At 37.1% G+C, this 26,602-nt stretch overlaps 1 protein-coding gene across 25 annotated transcripts in view; it reads right to left on the bottom strand.

The window, feature by feature from the left end:
• WDPCP (WD repeat containing planar cell polarity effector) overlaps positions 1-26,602 on the bottom strand; it is a 482,659-nt gene that overhangs the window by 162,756 nt on the left and 293,301 nt on the right. For all 25 annotated transcript variants that reach the window (XR_010405669.1, XR_010405668.1, XR_010405666.1 and 22 more), the window contains one exon: positions 620-722. Coding sequence is in view for 21 of the 25 variants with exons in the window: in XM_064572441.1 (XP_064428511.1) it covers positions 620-722 (103 nt within the window). In the remaining 4 variants the exon portion in view is untranslated. The remainder of the gene's footprint in view (positions 1-619; positions 723-26,602) is intronic.

Raw genomic sequence — 26,602 nt, 5'->3', positions numbered from 1 at the left:
AGGAATTGGGATGTCCAGAGATCAATAATTCCAGATTTAGTCACATTAGACTAAGTTTAGGGAAAAGGAAGCTCATGTTGATATTATAATAGTTTTTAAAACTATCATTTTTATATATTGTAAAGTTTTGTATGGACCTTTAGATTAAATAAGTTTCTGATTGGTCTTCTTTGGAAGACTACACTGTAAAACAACTAGTGGCTTCTAAAAGAAAACAAGTCATCCATCAAACCTAAAAGCCCATGTGAAATACTTTGATATAGGACAGAATTCTTTTAAGATATGACATGTCTATGTGTATAAATAATTATATAAGTTTCTGTGTTGGCTAATATTAATAACAGCACTTATGATAAAATCTTATGAAAACAGTGTCTTTTTGACTTTGCTAAATGGTGATTAATCAGTGATTATTAATTTTTATATCAACACTGTTCCCACTTATATATATCCATATTGTACTATTTACCCAGGCTTAATTCTTTTTTAAAAGTCACTTTCTTTACAAAGAAAGTAATTCAAATTAACCAACCGGGCCTTACAAACATAAATATACATGATACTGAGTAAGTATTGACTGAAACAAAAAGCACTTAAAAAAACCAGCATTAATTCTTACCAACTCCAGAGGTTATTGATTCTGCATCAATGTCACTAGCTCTTTTTCTTGCCACTTCAGCTAGTGCCAGTTCACCCTTATCTAGTGCAAAGTAATGGATGTCCTTTGGAAAAAAAACAAAATAAAAGATTAATCCAAATGAATCTTGGTCAAGTTACAAATATTTTGAGCAAAAGAGCTTACTATTCAGATTACAAAACAGACATGGCTGATGAATATTTTTTGTTTTAATTCAGTTTTCTTTTCTAGTATAAGCAAATTTTCTTGAATTGTACATTATAACTATTACCTAATAGCATTATTTAAATAAGTTATTTTAATTCTTCAGGGAAAAAGACAAGTTTTTAAACCAAATGTTCGACATACTCAGTTTTGTCAGGAAATAAAAACATTTATTGCTATGTTCTTTGGGGAGATTTTAATATCTGAGATGACTTCTTCAAAATTCAATTGTATATAATATTATGATAAGCATTTTACAAGAAATACAACTACACAAATTTGTCTCTGACATTTATGTGTCTGGCACATACTACTTTGTTAACATTATTAATATTACTATTATCTTGAACTTATACAGTCAGCAAATAATCAGTGCCTACTAAGTGTTAGGCATTGTTCTGGAATATAGAGATCAATTACAATTCCATGTCTCAAGAAGCTGTGAGCCCAGTGGGGAGACAGATCATTGTGAACAGTTAATTACATAATGTGTGATAGGTTTTATAACAGATATTTGCACAAATATTTGCTGTGGAGCTAAAGAGAAGGAACTGATCCTTGCTCTGAGTCTTGAAGGACAAATAAGAGTTATGCTAGGAGGGAAAATAGAGAAAAAGCGACAGAATTAGTATCTGGTGCATATATATATATACAGAAGATTGAAAAAAGTTGTGTTAGGCAATGGTATATCTTTGAATATGGAAGGAGTCTTACTTAGATTGGATGTGTGGGAGAAAGCAGTGTAAAATAATACTAAAGTAGGTATAGCCACTAAAAAGGATTTTGAACTGTTTTTGGTGTGCAAAAGATTGCTGGAATATTATTGCAATAAAAATGGAAAAAGATGGGGCACCTGGGTGGCTCAGTCAGTTAAGTGTCTGACTCTTGATTTTGGCTCAGGTCATGATCTCAGGGTCATGAGAGTGAGCCCTACATTGGGCTCCCTGCTCATTAGGGAATCTGCTTGAGATCTCTCTTTCCCTCTCCCTCTCTCTCTCTAGAATAAAGAAATAAACCTTTTAAGAAATGGAAAAAGAACATAAACAACCAGTTTACAATGAAGAAATATAAATGACCTATACTCATGAAAGATATTTCACTTTATTAATATTCAAATAAGTGCAATTGAAAAAATATAATTTCAAATTGTTTAAGTTTTTAAAAGTTCAGAATATTTACTGGCTGCAGAGACTTCCAGGGAAGATGGCAGAGTAGGAGGATCATTAGCTCACCTCATCCCATAAATACCACTAGATAATACCCACATCAGTGTAAATAACCCAGAAAATGACCCAAAGACTGACAGACCAGACTCTCTACAGGTAAATGCAGAGAAGCCACGTCAAAGAGGGCAGGAAAAGTGGAGATGCTGTCAGGACCCAAATGGACCCACAGGACTGTCCCCAGGAAGGAGGGACACTGCAGATGTGGAGAGGAGAAAGAAGCAGACCCCCACATCAGGCACACCAGGCATCCGAGGCACGGGGGACACACTGGGAAGACAAATCCTCATAACATTTGGCTTTGAAAACCAGAAGGGCCTAACTTCATGAGCTCTCACAGTCAATGGGGTATTACACCTAGAACTTTAAAAATCAGTGGGCTTGGTTCTGGGAGAGCAGGGAGAACAACAGGAAACTGACTTCCTGCCCTTAATCTTTTTGACTACAAACAGCCCCACTGAAATACAGCATAGAAGCAGCAGTTTGAAAACTGCCCGAGGCATATGGGATTTATTTACTAATCTCAGAGCATGTGCTGGAGAGGCAGGGATCTTTGGGAGACTTCTCCAAGAACAAAATGCTGCTCGGCACCATTTCACTCCCTTGTCCAACCCCCACCCCCAGCCTAAATATAGGATACCTGCAGGAAACAGCACAGTACCAATATGTTCCACCTAGCTTACTTACAGTGCACCCTGCCCTGGTGGGCTTCTGCAGATCTGCATCCCCACCCTCGCCAGTCTTGACAAGTTTTCCCAGGTGGCTGCAGGTCCTCTCCTTTAGTAGACTGGTGAAGACCATCCTGGCACCACATGCCCCACCCCTACATTCTACAGCAGACTTCCTTCCTCCAGTATGTCCTTGGCAGGATCCCATACAAAGTGGTACGACAAGACTGGCAGTGTGCAAGCAGCCCTGACAGGGGTGAGCACCACTCCAAAGTAGAGGGTAAGATAATCCTACACTCCAACTGTGGCTCCAGAAGTGGGCTGGGAGCAGACATCAAGTCTGACTACAGGTTCCACCCACCAACAAAAACTCAGGGGCTAACACAGGGAAAGCACCTTGCAATTTGATGCTACTGCATCTCTGGTAAATGCCTGGTTTGACTGAGCTCAAACCCAGCATGGCCCCAGAATGGCCCATTTTCAACACAGTGATCAAACTCTGCACACAAAAGACAAAGAGAGTCATCATATATGACAGAACTAAAGGTAAATGCAGCTTAGCCACACAGTACTGAACGTGCAACACACACAGGAGACACCCCTGAAGCTCCAGGTTCTGTGAACTGGGGACATTGCACTGCAAGGCACTACATGACCTCCTCTTCATAAGGTCACTACTTCCTTTTTTTCTTTTCTTTTTTTAAAGATTTATTTATTTACTTTAAGAGAAACAGAGAGTGTTGGGGGGAGGGGCAAAGGGGAGGGAGAGAGAGAAGCCCCAGCAGACTCCCTGGTGAGCACAGAGCCCTATGTGGGGCTCAGTCCCACAATCCTGAGATCACAACCTGAGCTGAAATCAAGAGTTGGGTGCTTAACTGACTGAGCCACTCAGGTGCCCCTAAAGCCACTACTTTCAAGAGCAAGAGATATAGTGGACTTTACTAAAACACAGAAAAAGACACAGAGAGTTAGACAAAATGAGACAGAGGAAAAATCACAGTGAGAGCTAAATGAAATGGAGATAAGTAATACACTTGATAGAGAATTTAAAGTAATGGTCATAAAGATATACTCAACTAGACTTGAGAAGAGTAGAGGAACTCAGTGATACCTTCAAAAAAGAGACAAAAAACATAAAAAAAGAACCAATGAGAGACGAAGAACTCAGTAACAAATAAAAAATAAACTAGATGCAATAAATAGCAGAGTAGAGGAAGCGGAAGAACAGATCACGGACCTGCAGGAGAGGGTAACAGAAAGGAATCAAGCTGACTGGAAAGAGAGGGACAAAAAATAATGAAAAATGAAAATAGATTAATGGAACTCAGCAACACCATCAAGCATAATAACATTTACATTATAGAAATCCCAGAGGAGGAGAGAGGGAAAAGGAACTGAAAGTTCATTTGAAGAGATAATAGCTGGAAACTCCCCAAATCTGGAGAAGGAAACAGAAATCTATACCCAGGAGGCACAAAGATTCCCCCAAAAATTAACCCAAAGAAGCCCACACCAAGACACATAGTAATTGAAATGGAAAAACAAAAAACAAACAAAAAAGAGAATTTTAAAAGCAGCAAGAGAAAAGAGTTACATACAAGGGAAATCCTGTAAGACTGTCAGTGGATTCCTCAGCAGAAACTTGTAGGCTAGAAAGGAGTGGCATGATATATTCAAAGTGCTGAAAGAAAAAAACCCTGCAGCCAAAAATACTCTATCCAACATAGCAATCACTCATAATACAAGCAGAGAGAATTTCCCAAATAAAAATTAAAGGAATTCCTCACCCTAAACCAGCCCTATAAGAAATGTTAAAGGGGACTCTGAGTGGAAAGGCAAGTCCATAGGCAAGAGAAAGAAAAGTAGGAAACAAAAAGGCACTAAAATTAAATATACCTATATAAATCAGTCAAGGGCCTCACAGAATAAAAGGATGTAAAGTAGGGAACCATATACATAAAACAGGGCTGGGAAAAGAGTAAAAACATAGTGCTTTTAGAATGGGTTCAAACTTAAGTGACCATCAACTAAACACACACTGATATACAGAAGATGTTATATATAAACATAATGGTAACCACAAATCAAAAACTGATACTAAATATGTAAAAAATAAAGAGAAAGGAATCCAAGTGTATCACTAAGAATGCCAGAAAACCATGAGAGAAAAGAGCAAGAGAACAAAGGAACAGAGAAGAACTACAAAAACAGCCATAAAACAAGTAATAAAATGACAATAAGTACATACCTATCGACAATTACTCTGAATGTAAATGGACAAAATGCTCAAATCAAAAGACGTGATGGAATGGATAAAAAAAAGCAAGGCCCATTTATATGTCTGCCTATTTCAGACCTAGAGGCACATGCAGACTGAAAGTGCAGGGATAGAAAAGCACTTATCATGCAAATGGATGTGAAAAGAAAGCCAGGGTAGCAATACTTATGCTGGACAAAATGAGCTTTAACAGAAGGTTGTAATAACGGAAAAAGGACACTATGTAATTATAAAGGGAACAATTCAAAAAGAAGGTATAATAATTAAATATTTACACACCCAACATGGCAGCCTCCAAATACATAAAGCAGCTAATAACAAACATAAAGGAAATAATCAATAGTGATACAATAATAGTAGGGTACTTTAACACCTCACATCAATGGGTAGATCATCCACACAGAAATTCAACAAGGAAATAGTGGCTTTGAATGACACACTGGACCAGATGGATCTAACCGATGGATCTGGACCAGATCTATTCAGAACATTCCATCCTAAAATAGCAGAATACACTTGATTCAAGTGCACATAGATTACTGTCCAGAACAGATCACAAGGTTAGGCTGCAACGATTTCAGCAAATTCAAAAAGACTGAAGTCATACTATGCATTTTTTCAGACCACATTGCTATAAAACTAGAAATCAAACACAAGAAAAAATCTGTAAAGAACACAAATACATGGAGAATAAATAACATGCTATTAAGCAACAAATGGGTCAACCAAAATATCAAAGAGGAAATAAAAAATTACATGGAGACAAATAAAAAAAAATACAATGGTCCAAAATCTTTGAGACAAAGCAAAAGCTCTTCTAAGAGGGAAGTTTATAGCAATACAGGCCTAACTCAAGAAGCAAGAAAAATCTCAAATAAACAACCTAAACTTACACCTAATGGAGCTAGAAAAAGAAGAAACAAAACCCCAAACCAGCAGAAGAAAGAAAGTAATAAAGATAGAGCAGAAATAAATAAAATAGAAACTAAAAAAACAGGATAATAGGTCAATGAAACCAGGAGCTGGTTCTTTGAAAAGATCAACAAAATTGATAAGCTTTTACCCAAAGTCATCAAAAAAAAAGAGAGGGCTCAAATAAACAAAATCATAAGTGAAAGAGGAGAAAACAACAACCAGAAAGAATTATAAGAAAACATGATGAAAAATCATATGCCAACAAATTGGGCAATATAGAGGAAATGGATAAGTTCCTAGAAACATACAATCTTCCCAAGGTCACTCAGGAACAAACAGAAAATTCGAACAGACCTGCTGCCAGCAATGAAAATAGAATCTGTAATAAAAAAACTCCCAAGAAACAAAAGTCCAGGACCAGACAGCCTCACAGGTGAATTCTACCAAACATTTAAACAAGAGTTAATATATATTCTCTCAAACTATTCCAAAAACAGAGTAAAGAAAGCTTCCAAATTCACTTTTGAGATTGCCATTACCCTGATACCAAAGCCAGATAAAGACACTACAAATAGAGAACTGCAGGCTAATATCTCTGGTGAACACAGATGCAAAAATACTCAACAACGTATCACCAAACCAAATCCAACAATACATTAAAAAATCATTCACCTTGATCAAGTGGAATTTATTCTTGGGATGCAAGGGTGGTTCAATATTTGCAAATATTGCAAATCAGTCAACATGATACATCACATCAAGAGAAAGGATAAAAACCACATGATCAACAGATGCAGAAAAAGAATCTGACAAAGTATAACATGCATTCATGATAAAAACCATCAACAAAGTAGGTTTAGAGGGAACACACCGCAACATAATGAGGGCTATATATAAAAAACCCATAGCTAATATCATATTCAATGGTGAAAATCTAAGAGCTTTTCTCCTAAGATCAGGAGCAACATAAGGATGTCCACTGTCACCACTTTTATTCAACACAGTACTGGAAGTCCTAGCCATAGCAATCAGACAGAGGTATCCAAATTGGTAAGGAAGAAGTAAAACTGGACTATTTGCAGATGACATGATACTATATAAAAAAAAACCCTAAAGACTCTACAAAAGAAAACTACTAGAAATGATAAATGAATTCAGCGAAGCCACAGGATATAAAATCAATATACAGAAATCTGATGCTTTTTTATACACTAATAATGTAGTATCAGGAGGAGAAATTAAGAAAAATTCTCCATTTACAACTGCAGCAAAAAGAATAAAATACCTAGGAAGAAACTTAACCAAGGAGGTGAAAGACCTGTACCCTTAGTATGAAACATTGATGAAAGAAATTGAAGATGACACAAACCAATGGAAAGATATTTTATGCTCATGAAGTAGAAGAATCAGTATTGTTAAAATTTCCATACTACCCAAAGCAATCTACAGATTTATTGTAATCCTTTTCAAAATACCAACAGCATCTTTCACAGAACTAGAACAAGTAATCCTAAAATTGGTATGGAACCACAAAAGATTCTGAATAGCCAAAACAATCTTGAAAAAGAAGAACAAAGTTGGAGGTATCACAATCCCAGATTTGAACAAAGCTATAGACATCAAAAAAATATGGTACTGTAACAAAAACAGATACACAGATCCATGGAACAGAATAGAGAGCCCAGAAATAAACCCATGTTTATATGGTCAATTAATCTTCAACAAAGGAGGCAAGAATATGCAATTGGAAAAAGACAGTCTCTTCAACAAACGGTATTGGGAAAACTGGACAGCAACCTGCAACAGAATGAAACTGGACCACTTTCTTACACCATACATAAAAATAAACTCAAAATGTATTAAAGACCTGAATGTGAGACCAGAAACCATAAAAATCCTAGAAGAGGCAGTAATTTCTCTGACAGCCGTAGCAACATTTTTCTAGGTATGTCTCCTGAGGCAAGGAAAACAAAAGCAAAAATAAACCTTTGGGATGGTTGGGACATGGAGAAAAAGAAATCCTGTTGCACTATTGGTGGGAATACAAACTATTCAGTTCAGCCACTGTGGGAAACTATGTGGAGGTTCCTCAAAAAAAAAAATCTCTTAAAAATAGAACTACCCTACAATCCAGCAATCCCACTACTGGGTATTTACCCAAAGAATGCAAAAACATGAATTCAAAGGTATACACACACCTCTATGTTTATTGCAGAATTATTTACAATAGCTAAGATACAGAAGGAGCCCAAGTGTCCATCGATTGATGAATGGATATACTAGATGTGGTGCATAAACACAACAGAATATTATTCAGTCATAAAAATAATGAAATCTTGGGGAGCCTGGGTGACTTAGTTAAGTGTCTACCTTAGGCTCAGGTCATGATCTTGGCTCAAGTCATGATCCCCTTTGGTTCAGGTCATGAGTCCTGCATCAGACTTCCTGCTCAGTGGAGAGTCTGCTTCTCTCTTTCCCTATGCTCCTCCCCCTGCTTGTGCTCTCTCTCTTGCTCGCTCTCTAATAAATAAAATCCTTAATAAAAAAATAATGAAATCTTGCTATTTGCAAAGACACGGATGGAGCTATCGAGTATAACAGTAAGTGAAATAAATCAGAGAAAGAGAAATATCCTATGATTTCACTCATGTGGAATTTCAGAAACAAAACAAAAATGAACAAAGAAAAAAGAGACAAACCAAGAAACAGACTCTTAACTATAGAAAACAAATCAATGGTTACTAGAGAGGAGGTGTATGGGGGTGGGGGGATGGATGAAATAGGTGAAGGGGATTAAGAGTAAGCTTGTCATGATGAGCACCTGTAATGTACAGAATTGTTGAATCACTATATTGTGCACCCAAAACTAATATATCACTGTATGTTAACTATACTGGAATTAAAATAAATTATGAAAAGGATTATTTACTGGTTGCAAAGTTTTGGAGACTCAGACACATACATTTACTGGGAATATAGGACTTTATAGAGCAGGGGTCCATAAAGTATGGCCTATGGGCCAAATATAGCCTGCCTTTTGTAGAGTCCTCAAGTTAAAAATGGTGTTACATTTTTAAATGGTTGGAAAAATTGTTCTAACCACTCTTATTTATCTCTAAATGGCTTTGGAATTAGCTTATGCTACAGACTTAAAACTATTTCAATCTAAAATTGCAAGGCAAAATAGTACTTATATATGAAACTTATAGTATGATAAAGTAATTTCAATGATAACTGCCATTTTTTTGACTTGCAAGTAATGTCAGGCTGTGTTATACATTTCCTGAATTTTGAAGAAATAAAGGGAGATCTCCATTCTACACAAATTCCTGCAGCAATATATTTTCTGATTTCAATCCACAACAGTGTTTTTCAACCTTGATGCAAGTGCAACAGAAATTTCCATATTCCAAAGTCTATTTATGCATCTGAGGAATTTTAACTGGGAGTGATTAATTTGTAATAAAATGACATGCTAAATGTCATTCTTTTAAGTCTTATAGTTAACAGAATTCTAAAAATGTCATCTAATTGGTGAATATACTCAATTAAAACCATATGCCCATGGACTGATATTAATAGGAAAGAAATTTGCAAAAGTGAAATACATAAAATCTCATCATAGATCAGCATTAAAAGATGAACATTTTAGTGGGCGGAGCAAGATGGCAGAGGAGTAGGACACCTGGATTTCGTCTCCTCTCAGGAATTCAGCTGGATAGGGATCAAACCATTCTGAACACCTACAAACTCAACAGGAGATCGAAGAAAAGAAGAGCAACAACTCTCTCATCAGAAAAGCGACCATTTTCTGGAAGGTCTTTTCTGATTTGTTTAGAGTATATTTTCTGGGGACGTTGTTACTCTGCTAGCATTTTGTTCTCTCATTAATCTATTCTCCTCTGCACAAAATGACAAGATGGAAAAAATCACCTCAACAAAAAGAACAAGAGGTAGTACTGACTGCCAGGGACCTACTCAATACGGACATTAGTACGATGTCAGATCTAGAGTTCAGAATCACCACTTTAAAGATACTAGCTGGGCTTGAAAAAAATATGGAAGTTATTAGAGAAACCCTTTCTGGAGAAGTAAAAGAACTAAAATCCAACCAAGTAGAAATCAAAAAGGCTATTAATGAGGTGCAATAAAAAATGGGGGCACTAACTGCTAGAATAAATGAGGCAGAAGAGAGAATCAGTAATATAGAAGATGAAATGATGGAAAATAAAGAAGCTGAGAAAAAGAGAGATAAACAACTAGTGGATCACGAGGGCAGAATTCGAGAGATAAGCGATACCATAAGACGAAACAACATTAGAATAATTGGGATCCCAGAAGAAGAAGAAAGAGAGAGAGGGGCAGAAGGAATAATGGAGCAAATTATAGCAGAGAACTTCCCTAATTTGCAGAAGGAAACAGGCATGAAAATCCAGGAAGCACAGAGAACTCCTCTCAAAATCAATAAAAATAGGTCAACACCCCGACATCTAATAGTAAAACTTACAAGTCTCATAGGCAAAGAGAAAATCCTGAAAGCAGCTTGGGAGAAGAGATATGTAACCTACAAGGGTAGAAACATTAGATTGGCAACAGACCTATCCACAGAGCCCTGGCAGGCCAGAAAGGACTGGCAGGATATATTCAGAGCACTAAATGAGAAAAATATGCAGCCAAGAATACTATATCCAGCTAGGCTGTCATTGAAAATTGAAGGAGAGGTAAAAAGCTTCCAGGACAAACAAAAACTAAAGGAATTTGCAAACACAAAACCAGCCCTACAGGAAATCTTGAAAGGGGTCCTCTAAGCAAAGAGAGAGCCTAAAAGCAACATAGACCAGAAAGGAACACAGACAATATACGGTAACAGTCACCTTACAGCCAATACAATGGCACTAAATTCCTATCTTTCAATAGTTACCCTGAATGTAAATGGGCTAAATGCCCCAATCAAAAGACACAGGCTATCAGACTGGATTAAAAAACAAGACCCATCGATATGCTGTCTGCAAGAGACTCATTTTAGACCCAAAGACACGCCCAGATTGAAAGTGAGGGGGTGGAAAACCATTTACCATGCTAATGGACACCAAAAGAAAGCTGGGGTGGCAATCCTCATATCAGACAAATTAGATTTTAAACCAAAGACTGTAATAAGAGATGAGGAAGGACACTATATCCTACTTAAAGGGTCTATCCAACAAGAAGATCTAACAATTGTAAATATCTATGCCCCTAACATGGGAGCAGCCAATTATATAAGGCAAGTAATAACAAAAGCAAAGAAACACATCGACAACAATACAATAATAGTGGGGGACTTTAACACCCCCCTCACTGAAATGGACAGATCGTCTAAGCAAAAGATCAATAAGGAAATAAAGACTTTAAATGACACACTGGACCAAATGGACTTCACAGACATATTCAGAGCATTCCATCCCAAAGCAACAGAATACACATTCTTCTCTAGTGCCCATGGAACATTCTCCAGAATCGATCACATCCTAGGTCATAAATCAGGTCTCAACTGGTACCAAAAGACTGGGATCATTCCCTGCCTATTTTCAGACCACAATGCTTTGAAACTAGAACTCAATCACAAGAGGAAAGTCGGAAAGAACTCAAATACATGGAGGCTAAAGAGCATCCTACTGAAGAATGAATGGGTCAACCAGGAAATTAAAGAAGAATTAAAAAAATACATGGAAACCAATGAAAATGAAAACACAACTATTCCAAATCTTTGGGATGCAGCAAAGGCAGTTCTAAGAGGAAAGTATATAGCAATACAAGCCTTTCTCCAGAAACAAGAAAGGTCTCAAGTACACAACCTAACCCTACACCTAAAGGAGCTGGAGAAAGAACAGCAAATAAAGCCTAAACCCAGCAGGAGAAGAGAAATAATAAAGATCAGAGCAGAAATCAATGAAATAGAAACCAAAAGAACAGTAGAACAGATCAACGAAACTAGGAGCTGGTTCTTTGAAAGAATTAACAAGATTGATAAACCCCTGGCCAGACTTATCAAAAAGAGAAGAGAAATGACCCAAATTAACAAAATCATGAATGAAAGAGGAGAGATCACAACCAACACCAAAGAAATACAAACAATTATAAGAACATATTATGAGCAACTCTATGCCAGCAAATTAGATAACCTGGAAGAAATGGATGCATTCCTAGAGATGTATCAACTACCAAAACTGAACCAGGAAGAAACAGAAAACCTGAACAGACCTATAACCACTAAGGAAATTGAAGCAGTCATCAAAAATCTCCCAAAAAACAAAAGCCCAGGGCCAGATGGCTTCCCAGGGGAATTCTACCAAACATTTCAAGAAGAATTAATACCTATTCTTCTGAAACTGTTCCAAAAAATAGAAATGGAAGGAAAACTTCCAAACTCATTTTATGAGGCCACCATTACCTTGATCCCAAAACCAGACAAAGACCCCATCAAAAAGGAGAATTACAGACTAATATCCCTGATGAACATGGATGCAAAAATTCTCACCAAAATACTAGCCAATAGGATCCAACAGTACCTTAAAAGGATTATTCACCACAACCAAGGGGGATTTATCCCTGGGCTGCAAGGTTGGTTCAACATCCGCAAATCAATCAATGTAATACATTAACAAAAGAAAGAACAAGAATCTCATGATCCTCTCAATAGATGCAGAAAAAGCTTTTGACAAAGTACAGCATCCTTTCTTGATCAAAACTCTTCAGAGCATAGGCATAGAGGGTACATACTTCAATATCATAAAAGCCATCTATGAAAAACCTACAGCGAATATCATTCTCAATGGGGAAAAACTGAGAGCTTTCCCCCTAAGGTCAGGAACGCGGCAGGGATGTCCACTATCACCACTGCTATTCAACATAGTATTAGAAGTCCTAGACACAGCAATCAGACAACAAAAAGAAATCAAAGGCATCCAAATTGGCAAAGAAGAAGTCAAACTCTCACTCTTTGCAGATGATATGATACTTTATGTGGAAAACCCAAAAGACTCCACCCCAAAACTGCTAGAACTCATACAGGAATTCAGTAAAGTGGCAGGATATAAAATAAATGCACAGAAGTCAGTGGCATTCCTATACACCAACAACAAGACAGAAGAAAGAGAAATTAAGGAGTCGATCCCATTTACAATTGCACCCAAAACCATAAGATACCTAGGAATAAATCTAACCAAAGAGACAAAGGATCTGTACTCAGAAAACTATAAAATACTCACGAAAGAAATTGAGGAAGACACAAAGAAATGGAAAAATGTTCCATGCTCATGGATGGGAAGAACAAATATTGTGAAGATGTCAATGCTACCTAGAGCAATCTACACATTCAATGCAATCCCCATCAAAATACCATCCACTTTTTTCAAAGAAATGGAACAAATAATCCTAAAATTTGTATGGAACCAGAAAAGACCCTGCATAGCCAGAGGAACGTTGAAAAAGAAAAGGAAAGCTGGTGGCATCACAATTCCGGACTTCCAGCTCTATTACAAAGCTGTCATCATCAAGACGGCATGGTACTGGCACAAAAACAGACACATAGATCAATGGAACAGAATAGAGAGCCCAGAAATGGACCCTCAACTCTATGGTCAACTCATCTTTGACAAAGCAGGAAAGAATGTCCAATGGAACAAAGACAGTCTCTTCAACAAATGGTGTTGGGAAAATTGGATAGCCACATGCAGAAGAATGAAACTGGACCATTTCCTTACACCACACACAAAAATAGACTCCAAATGGTTGAAAGACCTCAATGTGAGACAGGAGTCCATCAAAATCCTAAAGGAGAACACAGGCAGCAACCTCTTTGACATCAGCTGCAGCAACTTCTTCCTAGAAACATCGCCAAAGGCAAGGGAAGCAAGGGCCAAAAAGGAACTATTGGGACTTCATCAAGATAAAAAGCTTTTGCAAAGCTAAGGAAACAGTCAACAAAACCAAAAGACAACCGACAGAATGGGAGAAGATATTTGCAAATGACATATCAGATAAAGGGCTGGTATCCAAAATCTATAAAGAACTCATCAAACTCAACACCCAAAGAACAAAGAATCCAATCAAGAAATGGGCAGAAGACATGAACAGACATTTTTCCAAAGAAGACATCCAAATGGCCAACAGACACATGAAAAAGTGCTCAATATCGCTCGGCATCAGGGAAATCCAAATCAAAACCTCAATGAGATACCACCTCACACCCGTCAGAATGGCTAAAATTAACAAGTCAGGAAACGACAGATGTTGGTGGGGATGCGGAGAAAGGGGAACCCTCCTACACTGTTGGTGGGAATGCAAGCTGGTGCAGCCACTCTGGAAAACTGTATGGAGGTTCCTCAAAAAGTTGAAAATAGAGCTACCATATGATCCAGAGTTGCACTACTGGGTATTTACCCCAGAGATACAAAAGTAGGGATCCGAAGGGGTACATGCACCCCGATGTTTATAGCAGCAATGTCCACAATAGCCAAACTGTGGAAAGAGCCAAGATGTCCATCGACAGATGAATGGATAAAGAAGATGTGATATATATATACAATGGAATATTATGCAGCCATCAAAAGGAATGAGATCTTGCCATTTGCAACGACGTGGATGGAATTGGAGGGTATTATGTTGAGTGAAATAAGTCAAAAAGAGAAAGACATATATCATATGATCTCACTGATATGAGGAATTTTTTTTTGTTTGTTTGTTTTGTTGTTGTTTTTGATATGAGGAATTCTTAATTGCAGGAAACAAACTGAGGGTTGCTGGAGTAGGGGGTGGGGTGGGAGGGATGGGGTGACTGGGTGATAGACACTGGGGAGGGTATGTGCTCTGGTAAGCGCTGTCAATTGTGCAAGACTGTTGAATCTCAGATCTGTACCTCTGAAACAAATAATGCAATATATGTTAAGAAAAAAAAAAGAAGAAGAAGAAGGTAGCGGGAGGGGAAGAATGAAGCGGGGGAAATCGGAGGGGTAGACGAACCATGAGAGACGATGGACTCTGAAAAACAAACTGAGGGTTCTAGAGGGGAGGGGGGTGGGAGGATGGGTTAGCCTGGTGGTGGGTATTGAGGAGGGCACATTCTGCATGGAGCACTGGGTGTTATGCACAAACAATGAATCATGGAACAGTTCATCTAAAACTAATGATGTAATGTATGGGGATTAACATAAGAATAAAAAAAAAAGACGAACATTTTACAATAGATATTTTTTAATAAGGAACACCAACTTTTGGCCCTAATTTAAGTGAAATGTTATTCCCCCAACAGAAAATTCCATTATTTACATTTGTAAACTTGTACTATCAAAACTACTCAATTATTGTATTTCTAATTTAGTTAATAAAGATTAATGGAAGTTTGTGGGTTTTTTGTTATATGCAAGTACTTATAACCTCAATTTGCTTCTTGGTCTACAAGCCTGTAATATTTAATATATGGATCTTCTCAGGAAAGGTTTGTTTATTGTGCATCTTAACAATGTATTAGTATTTAAAATTATAACAATGAAAAACTGGAAGCAATGTCAGTGTACATCAATTGAAATAATTATGTGGGTTTTTTTTCTTTTAAGACAAGAGTGTCACTACTGTATTCAATTCACTAATATTTTATTTAAGACTTTTACATTTGTGTTCTTACTTAAGAAAAGTCAATGACTTTACTTGGGCTTAACAGCTAACAAGCCCTGACTGCTATCAAGGTTATACTAGCCTTATAAAATAAGTTAGGTGGCATATTATTTTTCTCTCTAGCAGCTGTGAGAGACCCTCTATTTGCCCCCAAAATTTGGAAATTTCATAATTATAGGCCTTGTACAGGTGTTTCATCCACTGTGTGGGATGTTTTCTGGTCTCTTACATCTTTTAAGCTGGGAAACTTTCTTGGACAATCTCATATTTCCTTGTTCTGGAGTTCCTATTATTTGAATGTTGGATCTCCTAGTCTTCTAAATTTCTTATCTTTTCACTTCATTTTTATTTTATATATCTGGTTGCTCTGCTTTCAACGACACTCTTTATTGTGGAAGTTTTCTTTAAATTTCCTTGTCTACTATCATAGTCTTTTTTTTTTATTCTTATGTTAATCCCCATACATTACATCATTAATTTTAGATGAAGTGTTCCATGATTCATTGTTTGTGCATAACACCCAGTGCTCCATGCAGAATGTGCCCTCCTCAATACCCACCACCAGGCTAACCCATCTGAGAAACAAACAGGGTTTTAGAGGGGAGGGGGGAGAGGGGATTGGTTAGCCCAGTGATGGGTATTAAGGAGGGCACGTACTGCATGGAGCACTGGGTGTTATACGAAAACAATGGATCGTGGATCACTACATCAAAAACTAATGATGTATTGTATGGTGACTAACATAATAAAATTTTTTAAAAAAAGAAAAAAAATAAGTTAGGTGGCTTTTTTCTATTTTCTCTTCTCTGGCAAAATTTATATGTGATTATTCGCTGAAAATAAACAAAAGATATTCAATAAATTTGAGAAGAAATTACCAACCATTACTGACAAACATAAGTGAACACCTGATTAAAATACAGACACACCTGCTTATGGCTTAAAAGACTATCTATGATAGACATCAATTCTGACCACAAATAATCTGTAAAATCCAGTGGAATTACAATTAAAATCACTTCAAAGGTTTTAATGGAACTTGATAAGTTGATCTTAAAGTTCTTACATCAAAGCAAATGGTCAAGAATATCAAAGACTTACTCTAACATTAAGACTATATAGCACTTTTATACAGACATACAAAGCAGAGAGAAACCATACCATACAAATATGGTTTTCACTGTGAGTTACTAACTCTAGTACTTTATGTTTAGCAGTGATGTAAGTATTGGCTGTAAGATCTGTGGCCCACAAATTACTTCTGGAACATTCTGTCTTTCCTTTTTATTATTTTTTATTTTGAAGGAAACAATCAACAAAAGATTTTTTTAATTTATTTAAATTCAATTAGCCAACATATAGTACCATCATTAGTTTTTGATGTAATATTCAATGATTCATTAGTTGCGTGTAACACCCAGTGCTCATCACATCATGTGGCCTCCTTAATGTCCATCACCCAGTTACCCCATCCCCCCCACCGACCTCCCCTTCCACAACCCTCAGTTTGTTTCTTAGAGTCAAGAGTCTGTCATGGCTGGTTTCCTTCTCTGATTTCTTCCCACTTAGTTTTCCCTCCCTTCCCCTATGATCCTCTGACCTATTTATGTTCCACATATGAATGAAAACATATGATAACTGTCTTTCTCTGATTGAGATATTTCACTTAGCATAATACCCTCCAGTTCCATCCATGTTGATGTAAATGGTAGGTATTCATCCTTTCTGATGGCTGAGTAATATTCCACTGCATATATGAACCACACCTTCTTTATCCATTCATCTGTTAAAGGACATCTCAGCTGCTTCTGCAGTTTGGCTATTGTGGACATTGCTACTATGAACACTGGGGTGCAGGTGCCCCTTCTTTTTACTACATCTGTATCTTTGGGCTAAATGCCCCATAGTACAATTGCTGGGTTGTAGGATAGCTCTATTTTTAACTTCTTGAGGAACCTCCATACTGTTTTCCAGAGTGGCTGTACTAGCTTACATTCCCACCAACAATGTAAAAGGGTTCCCTTTTCTCCACATTCTCGCCAACACCTGCTGTTTCCTGTCTTGTTAATTTTAGCCATTCTAACTGGTGTAAGGTGGTATCTCATTGTGGTGTTGATTTGTATTTCCCTGATGACAAGTGATGTGGAGCATTTTTTCATGTGTCTGTTGGCCATTTGTATGTCTTCTGTGGAGAAGCGTCTGTTCATGTCTTCTGCCCATTTCTTGACTGGATTATTTGTTTTTTGGGTGTTGAGTTTGAGAAGTTCTTTATAGATCTTGGATACCAGCCCATTACCTGATACGTCATTTGCAAATATCTTCTCCCATTCCATAGGTTGCCTTTTAGTTTTGTTAACTATTTCCTTTGCTGTGCAGAAGCTTTTTATCTTGATGAAGTCCCAGAAGTTCATTTTCGCTTTTGTTTCCCTTGCCTTTGAAGACATGTCTTGAAAGAAGTTGCTGTGTCCGATGTCAAAGAGGATGTGGCCTATGTTCTCAAGGATTTTGATGGATTCCTGTCTCACACTGAGGTCTTTCATCCATTTTGAGTTCATCTTCATGTATGGTGTAAGAGAATGGTCCAGTTTCATTCTTCTGCATGTGGCTGTCCAATTTTCCCAACACCATTTGTTGAAGAGACTTTTTTCCATTGGATATTTTTTCCTGATTTGTTTAAGATTACCTGACCATAGAGTTGAGGGTCCATTTCTGGGCTCTCTATTCTGTTTCATTGATCTATGTGTCTGTTTTTGTGCCAGTACCACACTGTCTTGATGATTACAGTTTTGTAATAGAGCTTGAAGTCAGGCATTGTGATGTCCCCAGCTTTGGTTTTCTTTTTAACATACCCCTGGCTATTCAGGGTCTTTTCTGGTTCCATACAAATTTTAGGATTGTTTGTTCCAGCTCTGTGAAAAATGTCGATTTTATTTTGATAGGGATTGCACTGAATGTGTAGATTGCTCTAGGCAGCATAGACATTTTAAGAATGTTTATTCTTCCAATCCATGAGCATGGATGTTTTTTCATCTCTTTGTGTCTTCCTCAATTTCTTACCTAAGTGGCCCAGAGCCAAAAGATTGCAGTCCCCCCTCTTCAATAAACCTTCTGGGACAGTCTTCACCTTTGTTTGTGCCAAACTCTGCAGACTCTTGCCATGCATGCTCACTGTAATCTTCCCGGAGGGAGTCCGAGGGACCCCCGCATGTTACTGCCCTTTGTGTGCCTTGGGAATGCAAGCAGTTGTGGGCTTGTGTGCATACCCTGCTCTGCTGCTCCCAGCCATGGCTGGATGTCACCCTACTGTCCTTTCCAGGGGTCACCGCTGCCCTGAGAGCTGTTGCCCAGCCGTTTTGCCCCTTCCAGGGGATGGTAAACGGCCCATGCGTTCCAGTCCTTTTCAGGGTGCTCAGGCAGAAATTGGTCACCCACCCCGTCCAGGTCAAGGTTTATGGTGACCTGAGCTGCAAGTCCCCTCCTGGGCTCACTGACCATAACCAGTTTCCCCACTCTACTAATTGGGCACTCTATCAGTTCAGGCACCACTGTTCATTCTGTGTCTCCTGGGATCCTGAGACCACAATGACCCACCTAGAATTCTGCCCTTTTCATCCCCTGAGCCCCTTTCACAAAGGGATAGCTCTCACTGGAGCAGATTTCTAAGGGTTCTGATTTGTGCTCCAGGGTTATGTAACTTTCCAGTAGCCAGCTTATGGGGGCTCCTTCCCCACTCTGTTTATCTTCTGGTAGCTCCCTGCAGATTCATGACTCTGCACCTTCTACCTTGCAAAAAGCAGTCAATTTTCTACTTGTAGAGTTCCAGATATATTTTTTTACATCTCAGGCTGAATTCATGGATGTTCAGAATGGTTTGATAGATATCCAGCTAACTTCAAGGGACCAGATGAAACAAGGTCCCCTACTCTTCCACCATCTTGCCTGCTCCCACACATTCTGTCTTACTCTCTCATTTTTCCTTAATTCTATGATTTCTCCTCTTTATTTTTTTGTTATAAAGAATTGGAGTCATTAATTTGAAGAGAGTAAGCCTCAACAGTTACTATGTCTGTACCATGAAGGTTTTCGTTCCTTAATCTTTCTGTTTACAGTCTATTTATTTGCTGATACACTTGTGAGCCTCCTTGCTATTCATGTATCTGAATGTAGTCTTTGGCAAAATGTAGTAGAGAATATATCCCTTTAACTCCATGCTCCTCAGTTTGACATAGTTCATGAATCTTTAGGGGGTGATGCAAGACTCTCTAGGGTCTGATGCACAACATATCTAGTATCTATATCTCTTGCCAATTGACTATCCTCTAGCTTCACTTATTTTTTAACTTTTGGATAGTTTTAGTGTTGGAATTTAATTTAAATGTTGGATATATACAACTAAGTGGGTTCACATACCTCTGGGAAATCGTCATATTCTAAATGAGTCAAGAAAATAAAAGGCACTTGGCTTTAAATTTCATTTTCATGCCTTGTACCTGACTAGGCCAGTACATACATGAATACAGGATATCGAGTAAAGCTGGCTGAGACTAAACTCAGGCTAATGTACTGTTAAATCATACATTAAGACATTTCAAGAGGCCACTACCAAGATTGACATGCCCTTCCACTCATCCTGGGTTCAAATTCAATTACTATTAATAAAAAATCATTCCATAAATAATTATGGACTATTTACTATGTGCCAAAAATCAATGAAGCTTAAGCTTCATTGCCTCTCATTTGTACATAGCCTTTCCAGTACCTAATTTTGTATTTGAAATTTTAAACTCTTTTTCTTAAGAAGTACTTCTCATATTATGCAAGCTTCAAGCGCTATAAAACATGGATCCACCCCTGATGCATAACCATCAAAGTTCTCACATACTAGTGGACTATGTTACCACATGCTTAGTTTACAATCATGTGTCTGGGAGGCACAAGGCACAAGGCGACATTGCAAGTTGTACAGCCCTTTTTTGTTTTGTTGATCTGTTTTTGGAAATTTATTGTATAAGATTAAGATGACATATAACAAGTCTAAATGGACAACATGGATAGCAATAGATCAGAAAAGTGTCATATTGATAAATCCCAATCTTTACTGCCACCCAACCAGGGCTACCTTGTTACTGGATGGTTTTATTATTAAAGTGTTACTAACCCGGAAGCAAGTTTTCAAAAAAATACTCAGAAGAATAAACCACTTAGTTTTTGTCATTCTCAGTAACAATTTTATGTTTTACCATTTGCCAAACTGACTTAGATTAGTATCACCATTTAGCACTATTAAGTGAAATTGGCTTCCACTGCACAAAAGATGACAAACACTGATAGTCTTTGGCCACGGTCCAGGTTTAAATATTTACACATATCTTGTCTGTGTCATCTAGGATCAAAAATAAAAACCTTGCTGTTACTGGGTTCTTACTAACTTTCACAAACGACCTGAATGTACTACTGGAATGAATATGCAAATTTACAACAAGATATTTAAAACTAAAAAAAATCTCGAATAGACTTTCATCTTTAAATCATACTTTGGATCAGTCATTGACAATTAACTTTTATAACATACTGTTGTTATAACCTTTCCTAATTTTTGTAATGTTTCTAGGGGTTGACAGGTTTGTATGAAATATAGAAATACTTACCAAGATAGGCAATAGCTTATGCATATTTAAGATTACCATGTTCTAGTGCTCCCCATGTAACATTTAACTTAGTTCAAATCAACTGATAATCAAAATTTAAATTCTAATTATAGCTTTTCAAGTTTAAGCCTTGTTGAACATTACTTTCAGAATGTTCAAGTTCACGTTGCTCTATTTCAATTAAGGAAAGTAAAATGTTGACATAATTCTTTTTTTTATTTCTATTATCTATTATTTTATAATAACATTTCAGATCAGACAAATCTGATCAATAAGTGTTAAGAATCAGGAATAAAATACTGTTTCTGATAATGTGTTAATGTTTTGAAGTTCTATATCTGTAGATTTGAAGAAAATTAACTTAAGGAAGCATATTAAATAATGTATCAAATAGTATATGGATATAAATTTTAGTAATCAGTTCTTAAGGTCTATATAAATCATCTTATGTAAATCAGAACAATGAATAATCATTTTAAATGTGAAAATATGTGGAAATAATTTATATATATATGTATATATATGTGTGTGTGTATATATATATATATATATATATATTTACCAAATGAAGAATTTAGTTACAGGGGCACATATTTTTATGTTAGAAAAAGTTACTGGAAATTATCTGTTTTTGAGGTTTTCACAGAACTCATAAATAAAACCTACTGCTTCCTTTCAGGAGTTATATTTTTGACTAGTATGAATTTTTTCTTTGTGGCTACTGAACTATTTGAATTCATTTGTTTAGCATGTTATTTTTAGAGATTTATATTTTTGTAGAGAATTACTCATGTTTTCATGTTTATTGCACTAATGTATATAGAGGCATACCTTATATTATTACATTTCACTTTATTGCACATCATAAATGCTGCTTTTTTTTTTCTTACAAATTGAAGGTTTTGTGGTAACCTTGCACCAAGCAAGTTTATTGGCACTGTTTATTGAACAGCATTTGTTCACTTTGCATCACTCTCATAGTTTAGTAATTCTCATGGTATTTCAAACTTTTCATTATTACTGAATTTGTTATGGTGATCTCTGATCAGTGATCTTTGATGTTACTATCATGATTGTTCAGGGGCAGCATGAATCATGCCCATATGAGATGGTAACTTAACTGATAAATGTGTGTGTTCAGACTGCTCCACTGACTGAGCATTTCTGGTCTCTCTCCATCTCCTTGGGCCTCCCTATTCTCTGAGACACAACAATATTGAAATTAGGCCAATTAATAATCCTACAATGACCTCTACGAGATTCAAGTAAAAGGAAGAGCTTCATTTCTCTCACTTTCAGTCGAAGACTAGAAATGATTAAACTAAGGGGGAAGGCACATCAAAAGCCAGGACAGACTGATAGCTAGGCTTCTGGGCCAAAAAAACAAGTCAGGAAAAGTTCTTGAAGGAAATGAAAGTGCTACTCCAGTGAACCCATGAATAACAAGAAAGCTAAATCGCCTTATTGCTGATGTAAAGAAACTTTTAGTGTCTGGGTAGAAGATCAAACCAACCAAACTACCCTTAAGCCAAAGTATAATCCAGAACAAGGCCCTAACTCTCTTCAATTCTGTGAAGGCTCAGAGTGGTCAGAAAGCTGCAGAAGAAAAGTTTGAAGCTAGCAGAGTTGTTTGATGAGGTTTAAGAAGCCATCTTCATAACATAAGAGTTCAAGATGAAGCAGCAGGTGCTGATGTAGAAGCTGCAGCAAGTTATCCAGAAGATCTAGCTAAGATCATTAATAGAGGTGGCTATACTAAACAACAGATTTTCAAAGTAATGAAACAGCTTTCTATTGGAAGCAGATGCCATCTATGACTTTCATTGCTAGAGAGAAGTCAATACCTGGCTTCAAAGCTTCAAAGGCCAGGCTGAGTGTCTTGTTAGGGGATAATGCAGCTGGTAACTGTAAGTTGAAGCCAGTGCTCATTTGCCACTCTGAAAATCCCAGGCCCTTAAGAATTATGCTAAATCTACTCTGCCTGTGTTCTAGAAATGGAACAACAAAGCCTGGAAGAAGGGCATGTGATGTAAAGAGCATTGGGTATTATATAAGACTAATGAATCACTGACCTCTACCTCTGAAACTAATAATACATTATATGTTAATTAATTGAATTTAAATTTAAAAAAAGGAAAGCAAATTTGTTTACAACATGGTTTACTGAATATTTTAAGCCTGCTTTGAGGCCTACTGCTCCAAAAAAAAAAGATTCCCTTCAAAATATTACTTCTCATTGACAATGCACCTGGTCACCAAAGAGCTCTAATGGAGATGGACAATGAGATTCGTGTAGTTTTCATGCTCACTAACACAACAGCCATTCTGTAGCACATGGAACAAGGAGCAATTTCATCTTTCAAGTTTCCTTATTAAAGAAGTACGTTTCCAAAGTGGCTGTATCAACTTGCATTCCCATCAACAATGTAAGAGGGTTCCTCTTTCTCCACAACCTCTCCAACATTTGTTGTTTCTTGCCTTGTCAATTTTTGCCATTCTAACTGGTGTAAGGGGGTATCTCAATGTGGTTTTGATTTGAATTTCCCTGATGGCTAATGATGATGAACATTTTTTCATGTGTCTGTTGCCCACTTGTATGTCTTCTGTGGAGAAGTGTCTGTTCATGTCTTCTGCCCATTTTTGACTGGATTATTTGTTTTTTGGGTGTTGAGTTTGAGAAGTTCTATATAGATCATGGATATCAGCCCTTTATCTGTAGTGTCATTTGCAAATATCTTTTCCCATTCCATGGGTTGCCTCTTAGTTTTATTGACTGTTTCCTTTGCTGTGCAGGAGCTTTTTATCTTGATGAAGTCCCAAAAGTTCATTTTCGCTTTTGTTTCCCTTGCCTCTGGAGACGTGTCTTGAAAGAAGTTGCTGGTGGCCTATGTCCAAGAGGTTACTGCCTATGTTCTCTAGGATTTTGATGGATACCTGTCTCACATTGAGATCTTGCATCCATTTTGTGTATGGTGTAAGAGAATGGTGCAGTTTCATTCTTCTGCATGTGGCTGTCCAATTTTTCCAACACCATTTGTTGAAGAGACTTTTTCCATTGGATATTTTTTCCTGCTTTGTCAAAGGTTAGTTGACCATAGAGTTGAGGGTCTATATTTGGGCTCTCTGTTCTGTTCCATTGATCTTGGTGACTGTTTTTGTACCAGTCTTGGTGATCACAGCTTTGTAATATAGCTTGAAATCAGGCAACGTGATGCCCCGAGCTTTGTTTTTCTTTTTCAACATTTCCTTGATGATTCGGGGTCTTTTCTGGTTCCAGACAAATTTTAGGATTGTATGTTCCAGCATTTTGAAAAATTCCATTGGTATTTTGATTGGGATGGCATTGAAAGTATAGATTGCTCTGGGCAGCATAGATATTTTAACAATATTTATTCTTCCAATCCATGAGCATGGAATATTTTCCATCTTTTTTGTGTCCTCCTCAACTTCTTTCATAAGTGTTCTGTAGTTTCTAGAGTATAGATCCTTTGCCTCTTTGGTTAGGTTTATTCCAAGGTATCTTAGGGGTTTTGGTGCTATTGTAAATGGAATCGATTCCCTAATTTCTCTTTCTACAGTTATATTGTCAGTGTATAGGAAAGCAACCGATTTCTGGAAAACAGTGTGGAGGTTCCCCAAAAAGTTAAAAATAGAGCTACTCTATGACCCAGCAATTGCACTACTGGGCATTTACCCCAAAGATACAGATATAATGAAAAGAAGGGCCACATGCACCCCAATGTTCATAACAGCAATGTCTGCAATAGCCAAACTGTGGAAAGAGCCAAGATGCTCTTCAACAGATGAATGGATAAAGAAGATGTGGTCCATATATACAATGGAACATTACTCAGCCATCAGAAAGGATGAATACCCAACTTTTGCATCAACATGGATGGAACTGGAGGAGATTATGTTAAGTGAAATAAGTCAAGCAGAGAAAGTCAATTGTCATATGGTTTCACTTATTTGTGGAACATAAGGAATAGCATGGAGGACATTAGGAGAAGGAAGGGAAAAATGAAGGGGGTGGGAAATTGGAGGGGGAGACGAACCATGAGAAACTATGGACTCCAGAAAACAAACTGAGGGTTTTAGAGGGGAGGGGGGTGGGGGGATTGGTTAGCCCAGTGATGGGTATTAAGAAGGGCGTGTATTGCATGGAGCACTGGGTGTTATACACAAACAATGAATCATGGAACACTACATCAAAAACTAATGATGTACTGTATGGTGACTAACATAACATAATAAAAAAAATAAAAAATTAAAACATTTCTCCAAAGCAAAAAAAAAAAAAAAAAAAGAAGTACATTTCATAAGGCTATAGCTGCCATATACAGTGATTCCCCTGATTGATCTGGGCTAAATAAATTGAAAACATTCTGGAATACATTCACCATTCTAGATGCCATTAAGAACATTCATGAATCATGGAAAGAGGTCAAAATACCAAAATGAATACAAGTTTGGAAGAAGCTGATACCAACCCTCATTGATGACTTTGAGAGATTCAAAATTTCAGTGGAGGAAGTAACTGAAGATTTGGTGAAAAATAACAAAAGGACTAGAATTAGAAGTGCAGTCTGAAGATGTGACTGAATTGCTGCAATCTCATGACAAAACTTGAACCAATGAGTTGCTCCTTATGGATGAGCAAAGAAAGTAGTTTCTTGAGATAAATTCTACTCCTGGTGAAGATGCTGTGAGAACCATTGAAATACAATGAAGGATTTAGAATATTACATAAACTTAGTCAATAAAGCAACAGCAAGGTTTGAGGGGATTAACTCCAATTTTGAAAGAAGTTCTACTATGGGTAGAATGTTATCAAACAGCATTACATACTACAGAGAAACTGTGTGTGAAAGGAAGAGCCCATTGATGTAGAAAACTGTATTGTCTTCTTTTAAGAAACGGCTACAGCCACTCTTTCAGCAACAACCATCTTGATCAGTCAGCTGCCATCAACAAGGGAAGATCCTCCACCAGCAAAAAGATTACAACTCGCTGAAAGTTCAGATGATGGTTAGCAATTTTTAGCCATAAAATATTTTTAAATTAAGGTATGTATATTATTTTTTAGAATACTATTGTATACTTAATAGACTACAATAAGGTATTAACCTAAGCTCTCAATACACTGGGAAACCAAAATTCATTTGACTCACTATATTGTAGTGGTCTGGACCTGAACCTATATTATCTCTGAGGTATGCCCATATAATTTCATAATTTTAAAAAGTCTTCTAATCTATCTTGTATACTGCTATGGCATGATCTCAAGAAAAAAATCAAGTTGGCAAACAATGTATTTAGTGTGCTACTAAAACATTAAAACAGGGATTTATTTGAACATATATGCATATTTAGTTATA

Source organism: Mirounga angustirostris, unplaced genomic scaffold, assembly GCF_029215605.1.
Source record: "Mirounga angustirostris isolate CCGP_5_RB_7025 unplaced genomic scaffold, mMirAng1.0.hap1 SCAF_10, whole genome shotgun sequence".
Classification (NCBI taxonomy): Eukaryota; Metazoa; Chordata; class Mammalia; order Carnivora; family Phocidae; genus Mirounga; species Mirounga angustirostris.
This window is presented reverse-complemented; position numbering and strand designations above follow the sequence as displayed.